The sequence below is a fragment of the Brienomyrus brachyistius genome, chromosome 9 (assembly GCF_023856365.1).
Source record: "Brienomyrus brachyistius isolate T26 chromosome 9, BBRACH_0.4, whole genome shotgun sequence".
Taxonomy (NCBI): Eukaryota; Metazoa; Chordata; class Actinopteri; order Osteoglossiformes; family Mormyridae; genus Brienomyrus; species Brienomyrus brachyistius.
Window position 1 is genome coordinate 2160695 of NC_064541.1, and position 16505 is coordinate 2177199.

Here is a 16505-nt window from a genome sequence, read left to right on the forward strand (position 1 = left end):
ATGTTTCTTAATCGGCAGGACCACCGATCCAAGTCAAATGAGAGTCGGAATCGCTGCTTCATATAAATATTAACATTTAATTTTATTGTTTGCAATTCCACTGAGCCCGAGTGAGTGTGTGAGAGGGCGCTCTCATTCACTGTTATGTGCATAGTCGGGTGGGTAGAGATAGATGAACAGACAGACAGACTCCAGGTACCACTTGGCTATTTCCTGGCAACTATACTGTACCTGTTTTCTGCATAGGTGACCAAAAACATAAATAGATTTCATTGCATTTTCCTCAAAGGTACAGTGCATAGGTGTATAAATAGACAAGACAGCTAATGCATCAGTTGTAAAAATTTCAACACTACCGGGTGGTCAGTAACAGCTCTTACCAACAGACCACTTGAATCCCCCTTCCCTCCCCTCCCCTCCCCATTTCAAATAGTCTCCTGGGCATTCTCTCTATATGTGCGTGCATTTGTGTAGGACTTCATAAATGTTGTAACACTCATGTAGTGCCTCCAAAAAGTGGTTCTTTTATAAAGGCTTTCAGTCTGATATAGCATTTTTTAAACTGGAGTTAAGAGTTCCATCCTGAAGAAAATGGCTTGTTGTCCCTGAAGTCTCACTTCTTTCGCTCGTCGCTGGTCAGCCAGCTCCCGTCTTCCTCCACCTCCCTTTGGACGACAAGGAGCATCTCTGACACGTCCTGAGATAGCTGCTCACTGAGGAAGGTACTAAATGAAAGACAGAAAGAAAAACTTAGCACTGAGCTAACTGCTGAGACTAAGCACTGCGTTAAAGCTTCAAAGAACTCTATATATACGTCTAGTATATATATATATCTATATATATAGTATATATATATATCTATATATCTATATATCTCGTCTAGTCTACTGTCTTATACTGTGTCTGTGAAGAGACTCTCTCAGCCCTGCTCTCCAAACTACGAAAAATTATGGATTTGATCAGCTGGTCTCTCAACGCAATTGACACCATCTTCTCGACGAGAAGCCTAGGGTCGGGGGAACCTGACTGTCCTGCAGGAACGTACGCAGCGGGCTACACGATGGACGGATGGGAGCGGTGGAGGGTCGTGTGCCTGGCAGCTCTTTCCGTGGAGGACATTGAAGACATTTACTTATTCGGAACCATGATTACAGGTATTATGCTGATTGGATTAGGCATTGCCCTGGTTTATCAAAGATTGAAGAAGACGGTGACAGCCTCTCAAAGCCCCACTAGGCTGGCCGGAATGATTGATGGAGTGGGCAGAGCTGTTAGCACTCAGACTGTGCAGATGGATCGCAAACTGGATAACATCGTGGAGAAGCTAACAGCTTTGCAAAAATTATTGGATGGCGGAGATCAGCGTGGACATTAGAGGAGCTGGAAATTTCAGCTCCCCGCATGGAAACCCAAACAACCTTATTCTATCAAGTATTTGGCTCCCCCATATCAGCACTGGCCTTGGCCAAGGCTGCTGCTGGAACTAACAACTCCCCCAGAAGAACAAGGCAGTGAGACTCTCTTGCATTCCTCTCCCCCAATCCCAAGGACTTACCCTCACCCCATCCCACGCCTCCGCCGCTTCATACCCCCAGCGTGAACAGGCGGGTCTGACCAGCGCCGTTTCTATGGCAGCAGGACCGGATGGCTGTCTGTCTCTGCTGGGTCACCTCCACACCCCCTTCCGCTACCCGTTGCAAGTCGTGTCATTTTTATGTAAGGTGTAGTGCCCATGTGCTTATGTTGCTGAGGTGTTTTTTTCGGTTCCCACAATGTACTCCCTACTGGAGTGCATTCTGGGGGGTGTTTTTTTATTCTCCTCCTCTCCCACCATGTTATCTTGTTTCTATTCTTCTCACTTCCCCTGTCTCCCGGCCGGTCTTCCCCCTACTGTGATGTCTGTGTATATGTAAGGTCGGTTGATGGCCTGCTCTTCACCGGTACTTGTGACTGGTGCCATGGTATATTGCATCAGCAATAAAGGGTTCCGATGATGATGATATATACACTATATAAATATTTAACAGATGCTCAGTCTGAACAGTCATGTGGTCAGAATTCAAGTTCCTACATCTTGAGGTCCGTATGCAACCCTAATTTTTAATCTATAAATAAAGTGAAGAGGATGTGCTCATGAAGGCATAATCAAATTAGGTTAAACTGCATTACACAAGCATGAGCCTCAAATGACACATGGTGCCTTTAAAATTTGATGTAAACAATTCTATTTAATGCTTCTGAAATGCCCTGCAGCAGGTACACATCAGGTTTCAAAATAAATGACACTCATTAAAGAAATCCAAACTGCAACTAAACTTTGCATACGACACAAAAATTTAAAAGATGTTTGCAAACAAGTCCTAATACCACAGATGAACCAAACTAACGTCCTTAATTCCGTTACATTCCCCATTCTCACCAATCCTCTTCCCCACTGCCATCCTTCTCACCGAAGTTCAGCTTCGCCTCCAATGCAAATAGGATTCTTAAGTTTAGAGTCCAGATTATAGTAGGATCCACTGACTTGCTTCACGGCCAGCCAATGCCTTCGCCTGAGAGGGAGGGACACCATTCCCAGTGAGACCCGGGAAGGTACGTTCAGGATGAAACCTTGCACCTGGTCTGCACACAGACACTGTACAGACCTGAGGGAATGAGAGACAGAAGGAAGGACAATGTTTACAGAAACCCTGAAACCAAATACCAATTAATTAGGGTGATGTTTTATGAATCATCTTGTTGGCTTGTTTGCCGACTTGAACTCTAGCGAAGGTAGAGTATACACTTTACAATACATGCTACAATAACTAGTCGGACAAGCCAGTCAACTGCATGTACGTCAGACTGTTACAAAAGACAGATCAAGGCAGGTATGAGAGGATAATAATACGAAATGGTTCGGGTGTTACCTTCGTTTGTCCCACCATACAGCAGCCAACCCCCGACTCTGAAGTGCGGCCATAATCACGTTAACATCGTAGTTCCCTGTCCCTAACATTGAGCGATGAGGATTCACGACACACTGCGGCGCCAAACTAAAAAAAGGCAAAATATTAAATACACTTGGAGAAAACTGCAGATCAGAGTGAAGCGCGACAATGAATCCGAAGACCGAAGTGTACGGAACATTAACGTGTGGCTCAGTCTGCGCAATGGATTAAACTGGAGCTGTAAAATTACAGCATCGTAGAGATGGAATACATCCGAGAAGCAGAATAAGGTCTAAAATATGAAATATATTTTATCATATACACGGAGCTGCTCCACCCGGAATGCGGTCCTGTTGCACGATGAGATTACCGCTTGCATATCTCGTCGGCTGTCTCCTTCGTGAAGACTTTCTCCTGAAGTACGTTGTTCAATGCATGAATGGCACACAGCTCCAGCCTCTGCTTCTCGTGGAAAACGTCTCCTTCGCTCATGCTCGTCCCTGCCGAGCAGATAGGTAGCTGCAACGGTTCCCGCAGTCGGTGCAAAAACGCAGACTATTTGAGGGAAATATGACAAGTATTATAATATTCACTAGATCTCATAACTGGGCACTTCAAGAACATGTATATGAATGATGCTGCATCAGATACCCCAAGCTGCAAAACACCGCAAGAATATAAGTTCCTGCACGCAATATGAAAAAAATGCAACAGAAACGTATCAGAAAATATGTGGTCGTCCTGGACACACATTAAAAGTTTTAATATCTGCATATTAATGACTGCCACTGTAACAATATAATTACCGTATTTGTAGCTGCAGCAAATGCTGAGCTAGCAGTGTAGCTAGCTAGCTACCAAGCAACAGTAAAGCGGTAGTTTCAAATCAAGCTCAAATATCTCATTCTTGCACGCTGACACTTAAATAGTTTTCATGCTATAGCAAATATTAACATAAGCAACTATGATTAAACTCGAATCTTTTAGTGACAAAATAGCCTACTCTATAATTCTATTAAAATTAGCCACCACTAATTCCTCCCGTGGACTTGTGAAAGCGGAAGTCGTCTTGTTTTTATTGCAAATCGTTAACGCCCATTTGAAGGGTGCGCGCTATTTTCACCGCGTCATATACACTCGCCCAAGGTGAATTAGTCAGTGGCGCATGCGTATAAAAACACCGCAGGCTAGGCGAAGCCACGTGGGAAACCTGCACAGCTTTCAAAATATAATTGCAGAATAAACTGTTAATTACTCCACAAAGCGCCATTAAAGCAACGTCGTTTAGTGTGAAAGCTGTCCTATCCATAATTTCTTTAGCGCTCTCAAATGGTGTCCTGATATTGTCACATGCATTGGCGATAGTGGGAGTTGTAGTTTATTTAGGCTTAGCCATTTTCAACTACACAGTCATTTGTTTGCACATAGAATTCTGCGGAATATGGGAAAATCTTAGATACATGTAAGAAAAATATTGTAACATAATCAGTTATGAGTATTATAAATGAATGACATTTGGAATGTATAGCGTTGCTTCATAAAACTACTGTAATTCAAGCGATATTGGCTATAATGGTTTCATTTTATTAAATAGGCTAAAAAATTTCTCTTACAGTTTTTGAATATGCAGACATTCAGGCCACTGACACTACTCAGGAACGACTGGTTAAATTAATTTTATATTTGTTACACGAAGCTGGGTGCAAGGAATCTCCAGGTGAGATTGGGAACTAATCCAAATACCTTATTTACTGCAATGGTCCAATTCAGAACATCCCTCAGGCCCAGTACCCTATGCAGGGGCTTGTTGAAAGATGTATGGACACATTCTGTTTTAGTGTTATCCTGATTCCAGTCAATTATATTAAAATGATAAACTGGAATATACTGGTTACTTTGGTCTGGTAAGTTCTTATGCTGAAGTGCACTCTAGTGGAGATTAATGTATGTTGCTGTATAAAAGTAACTGGTGTGCATTTTAACCATTTTGCCCCTATTTCAGGTTATGTAATCTTCACTGTCCTCACAACACCGTACAAAGCTCAGAAGTGTTTTTTTGTTCAAGTTAATCTAATCTACATCTGTAGTGTCTTATCTATGTCTCAGGTAATAAAAAAAGATCATTCAGAGTGTTTTCTTATGAGCTACTGAGCTTTATGGCTTAGCTATAGCTTGTTGGAAAGCTCAAAATGATTACTTTTTCTTGATACATCATTTAGTTTTTAAGTGCAGGTTTCATTTTGTGAACTGCTTTTTTCCCCTATTTTTGGTTAATAAAAAAATAGCGAAGGAGTGGGAGTAACAAGCCTTTTTTAATGTAATGGACTACATATGTATTTGTGGTGCTTTGATATAAAGCATTGACCTTTTACTTGCTCCCATTTGTGAGATAAACACCAAAAAGTATTTAGAAAAATGTTTTTTTTTGTGTCACAAAAAAGCAAGTGGGAAAGGGGTAATTTTATTTTTCCTGATTGGGAATAAAGTATTGCAAATGAAGATAGCACTGTTTTTGGGGACTTTTCAGAGAATTTCTGTTACTTACTATTAACAGAATTACTGACTAGCTCAGAAGTCTTCAACAAGGCAGGTGTTGGGTGTTTAAACATGATAAAAGACACAGAACACTGGGTCAAGTCAGCATGTCTATCAGCAGACCCCCCCCTCAATAAAGCACACATTCAGAATCATTTAAAGTGGGCCAGAGAACACTTTTAGCAGAATGATTCTTACTGATGAATGAAGGGTTACACTAGATGGACCACATGGGTGGTCCAAAGGGTGGGTCTTGTGTGATAGGGAAGCTCCTGCAAGACTGATGCAACAACGGGGAGGTGGTGGTATCATGATCTGAGCAGGGATTGTCAGCAATGGAGTCACTGAGACATTCAAAGGTGACAATGGGGTGAAGCTCAGCAGTGAGAACTTCTGCACGTTACTGGAGGAGTTTTTAAGAAGAACTGCATATATATATGGAAGATGATGCCCCTTCACATCCTTCCAGAAGTATAGCTTCCTAGCTAATAATAATAATCAATACTTTATTGATTATGAAATTGTCTTTACGCCTCCCACAACTTGCTCTTTTTTTTCCATAGAGTACGTTGTTTTTTGCAAAGGGCTGCCACCTGTAGCAGCACTCAGGGAGCTGGGGGTTAAGAGCCTTACTCAAGGACCCGCAGGCTGAGGCTGGGTTTGAACCTGCAGCCTTCTGATTACAGGCACACAGAGCCACACGCTGCCCCCAAGAAGAGTTCCCTGTAAGCAAGCTGATGACTTGGCCACCATCCACATCTGACCTGAATTCCATCGTGGCCACGTGGGTGCTGGTGAAAAAAAAAGCTTTACTGGGAAGGGGAAGCAAAACAAGAGAAACATAAAAGAGAAGCAAAACAAGCTCTAACTACAGAAGCCATCAACACTCTTTCAAGTTCTCTGACTGAAAGATTATGATTATGGAGAAAAAGGGTAGTTATATAAAGACATAAAACTGATTGTTTCTTGTTCCTAGGTAAAGAAAAGTCTCCTAAATTGTGTTCTTGTTTATGAATTTTGCATACGGTTTAACAATCCTACCCATTTAGACATTAAAACACACCTGACATAATCTCCTCAGACGACGATATAATTTTTTATTTTACTATTCATTTGAATAACCTAAAGTAACTTAGATCCTCGAAAGATATTCTCTCAAGCAGTCTTATTTAGCATATAGTTATTGACCAGTTGGATCAAACTTATATATTTAAAAAACATATTTGCATAATAATTTCAGACATGCTGTATACAAATGTTATATACCATGAAAAATACTTTTTTGAGCTTTCCATTGAGCTATGGCGGAGCCATGTAACTGTTACAGTAAAAAAGTTACAGCTCATAAGAAAACACCCTGTGTTCATTTTGTTGCTACCCACGGTGTAGAAAAGTCTATATCACAAAGGATTTTATATTTTTCTTTTTAAATAAGCAAAAATCGCAGATGACAATGATGTTGAGATCAAAAGGGAATGTTCTTAAAACACCAGAGGATTTCAGGTATCTGGCACCAGCAGGACTAATTTCTTGGCGTTATTAAAAAGAAACAGATTGTTTATAGTTAACAAATCCAAATCAAACCTTATTCATTAAACAGATATAAGCAGACAAGTCGTGATGAAATCTTATAAAGCAAAGTAAGAAATCATGCAGCTAATATTTAGACATATGGTGGCATGCTTGAGGCATTCATGAAATCTGGCAAAGCAATGTCCTATGGCAACAATACGGAAAGAGATGATAGTCACTCAGACTTGGCATATTCTTGGCTACACATACTCATCATTGATATAGAAGAGATCACGCCAGGTCACGCCAGAGAAGTTATTGCCGATAATGACAGACACATTCTTGCACTGCCCCAGTTTTCAAGCAGCAAGCAAATACAGTCAAGAAGAAATTATTAGCCCCCTTTCTGACACTGAACAAAACCTGGTTTTCCAAAGAATGAATATCAAAAGTGTTTACAAGATTCTTCTGAAAGAAGACTAAATCTTCAAGTAGTCTGATGAAAATATTCTACTGGTGCATGGAATTGAGACAAGAAAAAAACAAGAATGGCAAGACCAAAATTAGCCCTCTGATAATCAGTAGTGCACCAAATCTGCAGGAATGTTGACCCCCAGGAACCTGAAATAGCTGACTCTGTCCACTGTAGCATTGTGGATATGGAGGGAAATGTGCATGCTGGTCCGGTCTGAGCGGAAGTCCACAATCATCTCCTTAGTCTTATTGGTGTTTAGAGAGAGGTCGTTCTGCTGGCACCATGCATGATGTCAGGGAGTTGACGTCATCCCTGTAGGTAGCCTCATCATCATTGGTGATAAAGCAATTATTGCTTATATTATACAAATATTGCGTGAGTGGACTTGCAATAAGGAGTGGACTCACAACACATACCAGAGGGCTCCCCTGTTTACAGTTAGGGCGGAGGAGATGTTGATAGGGCTGCACGATTTGGGACAAAATATCTAATCGCGAATTTTCTGATAGACATTGCAATTACGATTTGATTTGCGATTTAATTTTTTATGTCAAGCTTCAGTTCAATATTCAGTGTGTAGTAATTTTAAAACATGACGCAACATGAGATACCATCAACATTAACTGCTCTATATTCTAATGCAAGGATGAGAATTTAAAGATGAGGTGTGTCAAGTTAAATAAAGTAATGAAAACAATTGCAGCAAAAAGAAAAATAGCAATCATGCAGGTAACGCTGATTACCCCCTATTAATAACAGCAGCTAACAATACTCAAAAAGCCGTAATGTTCGTAACGGAGTAGCTGTTCTGTCCATAAAGCGGGACGTAGTATGCATTTTTATAAAATGTTGAATAAATAGAAGTCGTTTATTGGTGATTTCATGTTGGTAAAAAGTTTCTGCTTTTTAACAACTGTATACTGTTATTTTCTATACAAATCAATTCAGGTGAAACAAAAAAAATGTACGTGTTCAGGGATGCAAAGTCTTTCAGACTCTCACGCAAGAAATCTTACGGCAGATCTATATTCCATTCTGAATTTAAAATTAGCTGCATCAAAAATGTTACGGCAGTTTGCAAACCCTACAGACTATTTACAAGGTAATAAAACTTACATACATGTAAATGTATGTGCAGAACAGAGAACAGAAAATCTCACTCCATGCAGCTGACCAAAGTTGCCAACCCTGCATATTATTTGAAATGAGTAGTAAAATGCAGTTTTCGACTGAAGCGGCTTATCATTCCATTACTTTGTTACTCGGACAAATACAAAACGAATGAATAAACATTATATGCATCTCTTTTTGTATGTTTTCTAAATGAGACCGCGTGCCCATACCCAACTGTAATAGCGATTAAAGCGATCTATTCTTTTAGTATTTATGTTAAAGCAATGTTTTTATTTTATCACTGCTGTGGGATTAAGATTAATCTTTGTTAATACTTAAATTAATAAGCACAAAAACATATGACATTCTGCTCCCGACATCTCACTGTGTCACAATTTGAGGTTGCCGCTGATACAATATATGCTTTCGTTCGCCCCCTGGTGGTTGGCTGACTTTTGGTTGAGAAAGTGCTTGATTTGATATACGGCAGAGCTCCCTATTCAAATGTTAATACCGCCGACGATCATCTTAATTTAATTGTGGCAATCGTGATCGTGATTAAAATTCGATTAATTGTGCAGCCCTAGATGTTGATGCCCATTCTCACAACTCATGGGCATTCTGATAGACATGACTGTTCAGTCCAAGGTTCTGGAGCTTGATGTTCCAGTTCTGAAGCCTTGAAGGTACAACATTAAATGCTGAACTGTACAAACAACATTGTCACGTAAGTGCCACTTTTGTCAATGTGTGAAAAAAAGTTATACGTTGTGTTGGGGAGGGTATCTTCAGTTAACCTATTTTACCAATATGCAAATTGTCATGATTCAAAGGTAGTGGGCAGTGAAGAGGAGACGTGTGCTTTGACTAGCCACTCAAAGCACTGCATAATGACTGAAGTAAGTGCAAGAGGACGGCAGTCATTCAGGCAGGTGATTCAGGCTTTAGGTCATTATCTTGATGGAAGACCCAAGGCGACTTAATAGCAGATTTTTCACATTATGCTTCATAATGGCAGCAACAAGTTCCACAACATTATGCTCCCACCATCATGTTTAACTGTGGGAACTGTATTTATACAATTGAATGCCTCTCCCTTCCTTCAACCAATAAAAGCAACATCCATGTGCCCGACCACCAGTTCTGTCTCATCAGACCAAAGGACAGGCTTCCAACTCGTCCCCATGTTTAAAATTAAGGGGCTTGCTCAAGGACCCGCAAACATGCTAAGGCCGGGCTCGAACCAGAAACCTTCTCAATGATGTAATGCACAGATGATCCCCAGGTTATGATGGAGTTATGTTCTGATAAACCTATCGTAAGGTGAAAATATCGCAAGACAAAAATGCATTTTATCACAGAATACCTAACCTAAGAAACAGTATAGCCTAGCCTATCTTACAGTTGGGCAACATCATTAACACAAAGTCTATTTTATAAAAAAGTGTTGAATATCTCATTTACTGGACAATCATAAAGTCAAAGTATCGTAACACGGACCATCGTAACCTGAGGAGTGTCTGTACAGCTGTTTTAGACACTGTGAAACTCTTGGAAATGGCAGTATAATTACATTATAGATATGCTAATCTGGTTTGCATTTTGGATATCTAAAACAGACGTGACTAGTAATATTTAAATTGAAGACAAAAGAATTGTTACCAATATGAATGTAACTTAAAATATCTACGATTCACTTTTGAGATATCAAAAATGGAACTGTTGCTCTCTGTAATAAAAACCTCAACAGAGATGAATGGGGAAACTAACGTCATTCCTTCTAGAAAAAGCTGAATTACGGATGTCTGAAATGCATATTTGTACTCGTAAGAATTTAATTTGGGATATCTTAAATGGCAATTAATACAAGTAAGAATCACAATTCAGACATTTAAAATTGCTATCCCGTCCACTAATTTAATGTTAAAACGACCTGTCATAGTCGCAACATTTCTTAGGACTTTGAGTCTGCGACAACTCCAGCAGATATTTAACTTGCTAGATATCTGACGGGCGTCTGCGATGCATCAGCGACTCCGTTGGGTCACGTCGTGAACATATCGCACATAGTGATCGAGCATTGATTTGCCAGTGGCAAGCAAACAACGTTTTGCCTCTGAACTGTGGCTTTTGTCGACGATCTCCAAAAACTGTCGGTAAGTGGAAAATCGAGTCTAAAATCGTGTAGTGCGAACTTAGCATTACTTTCTCTTCTGCTTATGAACTGCAACTTTCCACTATTGGTCATATACGAATTATTCAAACGCGCCTATCATTTGCAAGCATTTTTCACATTCTCCATTCCGGATGGTGGTGCTGATGCCAAACGCGAGGCACTTCGATAGCTGATTGGTGGGAAGGTTACCTTGCTCATTACGTAACACATTTCCCAGAAGACAATTGGCCAGGATGTCAATGATTTAAATTGTCTGGCCGTATTTTTGTTCCTGTGTCAACGAATGTAGGATAATACGGGCCGTAGGCGAGCGGATAATTTCCTTCTAAATATTTTCGCAAAAATATAAAAAAGGGAGTGTACATCTATATTATTTATTATATCTGTCACTTTAAGAATAAATCAATTTTAAAGAGAATACCAAGCTAATTATTCAGCGCTGCTTTTGCACATCGGCGTTCCGGTTTACTTAGTATCCTGGTAGCTAGTTAGCTAGCTACTTGCTAGTCCTGACACACGGATCGCGCGGCTGGTTTATCAGTTCGGATTAAGCCGGTCCCCCATTTGGGTTAGTTACTTGGTTCGCCGTCACGCCAGCTGCTCCGGCGCTGTTTTCCAGTGACGCTGTCCGTCACCCCGATAGCTAACCCCGGCGCCTCCGCCGTCCTGCGTGCGGTGAATTTGGACACCTGCTGTAACTCGGATTCACTCCCCATCCGGAGACATGGTGAGTTATAGGGCCGTTTTCTGTTGATCTCAACGGATGATTAGCCACCGTGTAGCTTAGCCGGCGGCTAGCGGTCCAGTTCAAGGTAACCGGATCGTTTAGTAGGGCTTTAAGTACATATAGGCGAGGTTGCTCTTAACAAGCCGGTTGGTGGCTTTTAGTTTTACACACTGTAATCTGTGCCTGTCAATTTGTAAGTTGTATAAAGTTTGTATTGTTCGTTTACGGACGTGTATATATGCTTTGAGTGATGTAAGTGTACGTTTTGGATGAGTATTGTATGTACTATTTGAAAAGCAAAGAAACTGAAGATATTGCCAGAAACTGAGTAGGTGCAGGAGTAGTCTACCACATACGAATATATCGTGTTAGATGAGCCTAGCTTATGTTTAAAACATATGTTCAGTCATACATCGTCCATCCATTTTCTGCTTGCCTTGCTCTAGGTTACAGAAAATTGTTTGATTTTGATCATTTATATCCCCTGTTATGAAAGAATGAAAGGTACTGTTGTCGATTGCTGAGAATGTCTCTCCCCCCCCACCCCCAGAACTCAAATGTGGAGAACTTGCCCCCTCGGGTACTGCGCCTAGTGTACAAGGAGGTCACTGCCCTTGCTGCTGACCCTCCCGAGGGTATCAAGATCTATCCTAGTGAAGAAGACATCACAGAGCTGCACACGGCTATTGAGGGTCCAGGTATTACATGGTCTTGCAGTACACGTCACTGGGAGCCTTTCAACCAGATTCAGTCATCTTGAAGTAAAAGTGGTGCAGTTAATTTTTCAGTATGTCCATCTATTTGACATTTTTTACTCACTTTAGGGCTTCTTATAGGGATAGCTAAAAGACTCCTCTGTCAATTTGTCAGTGTATGTTTGGGACACCCCATTGCCAAGTTGAGAATGGTTACAACTTTTCCATCTGTAACCTAAAAGACTGTAAAGTCCCAGACAGGAATGGACCAGTTGGCCAGGGCACCTCAGATGGCTTATAGATGGGTGTCTGATGGTTTCTGGAATTCTTTGGAGAACTTTCCCTGTTGTATGTGTTTAAATTAATAGTTTAAGTATAGGACTAGAACACATCCTGATTTCTGTAGAATATAGGTAGACATGAAATCTTGCTTTAGCCCTGGAAACAAATGGTGCATTCCATTTGCCCTCGGAACTCGCATTCTGAGTCCGATTCCTAGTTTTGAAGCCGGAAGTGAGAACATGCATGCTCTCCCGTTTCTTGGAGATCCGAGAAATATCTCGGAGCAGCACAGAAGTTCCTGAGTTCAGAATCCAAGAAGACTGCACCCTTTATCAACAGAAGGGAAAGTTGTAGTTTTATACTGTTTAAGTGCTACTTCTCATTTGTGGTTCATTAAATCAGTCGCACACACTATACCGTCCAACTTGTCTGTGGAAGTGTTGCTACGGAGTGTTGTACGTAAAGCAATACGCATAAAATGTTATTAACTGATAACAATAACTAACAAATAACCGGGCTAGAATTGGATTTCATGATTAGTTGGATTATTTGTTCGGATTTAGGGTAGTTTGAGCTGATTGTAAGTGAATGAAGATAATTTAAGCCATTTAAGGTACCTTAAATCTGTGTTAAATCTTGCTTCTTCACATGGGTCCATGGTATTGCTACTTCTCTGGCAAATGGAACGCATCCGACTCGGTTTTCCCAATTTTTAGCGTATGTGACGTAAAGCTGATAAGATTCTAGTAGCCATTTTCAGCTTTCTTTTGGTTTCCCTATAAAGAAGGAACGCCGTTTGCCGGAGGGGTGTTCCGGATGCGCCTGGTGCTTGGGAAGGATTTTCCGGCCGCACCACCCAAGGGATACTTCTTGACCAAGATTTTTCATCCCAACGTGGGTCACAAAGGCGAGATCTGTGTCAACGTCCTGAAGAGGGACTGGAGGGCAGAGCTTGGTCTCAGACATGTTTTACTCGTAAGGGCGCTGCTGTTTGTAACAGTCTTGGCCTCTTTGTTTTGAGAAAGTTTGTCCTTACCTGCTTCCTCTGTCCTCCACAGACCATTAAGTGCCTGCTAATCCACCCCAATCCCGAGTCAGCCCTCAACGAAGAAGCTGGCCGCTTGCTCCTGGAGGACTATGCGGAATATGCGTCTCGTGCCAGACTCCTCACCGAAATCCACGCCATGGGGGTGCCAGGAGGGACCTCGGGTGGGCCCCAGGAACCTGGCGAAGGGCCCCAACCCAAAAAACATGCAGGAGACCCCAATAAACGGGTGGTGGTGATGGGGCCTGTCCCAGCGGGGGCCAGCAGCAATGGAGGAGGCGGGGGTGGGAGTGGTAGCAGTAGCAATCCTAATGCTAACGCTGTTGGAAAGAAGAAGACAGATAAAAAGAGAGCTTTGAGGCGGCTCTAATGTGAACCTGAAGTGTGTGAGCGTGCGTGCGCGTGTGTGTGTCCATGTATGTGCGTGTGCGAGTGAAACAAGTATATATGCAGCTGTGACCGGGATATTTGCTTTCAAGCTATCAACTATTACTCCGCCCCCTTTCCTGTGATTTTTCTTACAGAGTATATTGTTTATTATCCCTTCCTCCTCCCCACTGAATTATTCTGTTACTCTCAGGATCTTTTGAATCGTGCCATTGTGTTGTGTAAATGCAGTCCTATAGATGATGCATAACGTGCGTGCAGAATGCAATAACAAGTCCTGATCCTGTTAAATGCATCCAGTGCTGTTGTCATCTAAAGGTAGCGTCCTGTCCAGTTTGCATTTGTGTATATCAGAAGGTAAACAGCAAATTGCTCTGTCCCACTCCTCCCAAGTGCTCTTACACTCTCAGCAGGAGTGTGATGTAATGTTCAGCCATTTTTCTTGTCGAAAATGGAATTGACTGGTGTTTCTATCATGCGTCATCTGAAATCTGTCAAATTACTTTGAGATTGGATGGTGTCAGGCTGCGGCTTACATTTGGAGATGGGGGGGGGGGGGGGGGTGCAAATCAAGTTCCAGGTTCGTGCACTTATGAGTAAATGAACAGTGGGAAGACAAATGGGGTAGCTTAATTTTAGATAAACTTACACATGACTCCAGATGCACTAGTAATTGGGATATTGGTCAGTCAGATTGTCCAGTTATACATAAATTCATTTTAGCATGAGGTTGTCATTGTAGGTCAGTTTAGAACTGATTCGCAAAAGTATGTTGTGAGTAACTTAAAAGGTGAGAGTGGCACATTTTGGTCAGAGTGTTATTGTACAATTTTTTTTTTCTAGTTTTGTAATTTTTGTTCATAGGAATTTAATTGTAATGCCCTTTCTTTCAAAAGGGATTTTAAAGAGACTGAGCAGCGGCTGAACTTTACTTTGCCATGTATGTGATCTTGGAAGCAGTGTAAATGCAGACCACTGGTAAACAGCCATTAAGTTTTGTAATACACAAAAGTTAGACTGACTATCTGCTAGCAGTAGTAGGTTTGCCCATTTTTTACATTCAAGCACAGTGAAGCATTTTGTCCTTAATGACTAGAATTTCGGTGTCGTTTGGACTTGCGCATATATCTTTGTGACGATCTTATTTATGCTCCTCCGCTTCTCCTGTGGTATCTATCCCACATCACATTCAAATCAGTTTCATGATAGGTTTGGGTTAAGTCTTACACACTTAGCCGTGGCTTTGAATACGTTTCACTTTGCTATGAAACCTTGTTGGTCCAGATTTTTTCAAAGATAGTTTTAATTCAGAGAGATTATGTGAAAAATTGTGGGTTGAGATTTGAGGTTGTGGAATTTCCCCCCTTTTGTCTTTGTTATTTAAATTAACAATAAAAATGCCAAAAATGATGCACCTTGTTTTCAATATATTCAGATGCTGGTTGTTATTTTTCCAGACCTGTTGTATTACTGGAGTCCACAGTTTTTGCATTTATGTAGATTTTCTCATACAGTATGTCTCCCCCCCTCCTTGTGTTCCCTCAGTAAGAAGTCCATAAGAGCAGTGGATGGTAAGAACTGTTGGTCTCCATATATAGGTAGTCTTGTTCATCTTAAAGGAATTGTTCAGGGTTATTATGCAGTATGCAATTTTGGTTTTGGTGTTTTCCAAGTCTGGATGAGTATAGTAAAAGGAAAAGTTTGGGAATATTTTACTGTTTCCAGACTAATACAACAAAGAACCTGGTTAAGTATGCAATACACTAGTATAGGTTTTTGAGGAAATACCATTGTCAGCAGCAGGATGTACACAGTGCTTTTTGAGTAGCCGCTTCCCAAACCATGGAGTGGGGGTCTCTGTTGGGTGTGTGCTTGATTAATTTCCACCAGTAATTGGTGATGTAGCCTACCTAGCAATATATAGCCTGCACAATTGGGACATACTAGTGTTCATGTGCTTGGCCTGTCAAACCTAAATATTGTAACTGATTAGCAAAGGATACCAAATGTGAACTGTAAGCAACATAAAAAGTATGTGTAAAGGTGTTAGACATTTCGAACAGTAGTTAGCCACGTGATGGACAGAAGCATTGCCAGTGGTGGATTCTGGGAAGGCATCTCCAGGCGACAACAAACAGCTTACCACCTCTAACCCTGGTACAGTCCGGAATTTTACAATGGAAAGTGAGTAGGAATCTTGATTGTGCTGTTTAGAATGCGTTATTTCCAGTTAAACTGCTCCATCTCAGGAACTCTTCATTACCCTGTGTAGTATTTCATTTTTTAACACTCTCATCTACTTTCAGAGGTTGGTAGGATTTTACGTGTTTGACTTAAGGGTTATTGGCTTATGTTGACCAGCCTGTTCTGAGCTTAAGGTCGAAAAATGCATGATTTCTAGCTGCAAGGGCATCTGCCAAATGAAGTAAATGTTTTAAGGAGAATATAATTAAGAATACTAAGAAAATGTTTTAAAAAAGGCTTTTGTAATATCTTAGATACATTTGCATCAGTATCATTGTTATTTAGCGATTATACTTGTGCATTGACGCTAAGTGGAAAGGTTTGTTTTGCTGAGAATTTAGTTGTGCTATAAAACTTGCCAGAAAAAAGGTTGTTGGTTATTAA

At 41.0% G+C, this 16505-nt stretch overlaps 2 protein-coding genes across 2 annotated transcripts; one reads left to right on the top strand and one right to left on the bottom strand.

The window, feature by feature from the left end:
• Positions 1 to 57: 57 nt before the first annotated feature.
• josd2 (Josephin domain containing 2) lies at positions 58 to 4016 on the bottom strand. The gene is made up of 5 exons (XM_049025811.1): positions 3737 to 4016; positions 3301 to 3485; positions 2910 to 3035; positions 2451 to 2645; positions 58 to 725 (listed from the first exon to the last, which is right to left on the bottom strand). The coding sequence occupies exons 2-5, from the start codon at positions 3420 to 3422 to the stop codon at positions 614 to 616; spliced, it is 555 nt and encodes a 184-aa protein (XP_048881768.1). The 5' UTR covers positions 3423 to 3485; positions 3737 to 4016; the 3' UTR covers positions 58 to 613.
• Positions 4017 to 10986: 6970 nt separating this feature from the next.
• On the top strand, positions 10987 to 15287 carry ube2s (ubiquitin-conjugating enzyme E2S). Its single transcript, XM_049025796.1, has 4 exons — positions 10987 to 11468; positions 12019 to 12166; positions 13230 to 13420; positions 13504 to 15287. Exons 1-4 carry the CDS (start codon positions 11466 to 11468, stop codon positions 13858 to 13860), a joined length of 699 nt encoding a protein of 232 aa, XP_048881753.1. The 5' UTR covers positions 10987 to 11465; the 3' UTR covers positions 13861 to 15287.
• The last annotated feature ends 1218 nt before the right edge of the window (positions 15288 to 16505 follow it).

Excerpts from the sequence above, each read along its gene's own strand:
- josd2 (XM_049025811.1), bottom strand. The coding sequence starts at position 3,422 with ATGAGCGAAGGAGACGTTTTCCACGAGAAGCAGAGGCTGGAGCTGTGT. Across the intron at positions 2,646-2,909 it reads GTATGGTGGGACAAACGAAG|GTCTGTACAGTGTCTGTGTG; the intron begins GTAACACCCGAA and ends TCATTCCCTCAG. Across the intron at positions 726-2,450 it reads GGAGGCGAAGCTGAACTTCG|TACCTTCCTCAGTGAGCAGC; the intron begins GTGAGAAGGATG and ends TCTTTCATTTAG.
- ube2s (XM_049025796.1), top strand. Across the intron at positions 12,167-13,229 it reads CACGGCTATTGAGGGTCCAG|AAGGAACGCCGTTTGCCGGA; the intron begins GTATTACATGGT and ends TTCCCTATAAAG. Across the intron at positions 13,421-13,503 it reads GTCTCAGACATGTTTTACTC|ACCATTAAGTGCCTGCTAAT; the intron begins GTAAGGGCGCTG and ends TGTCCTCCACAG.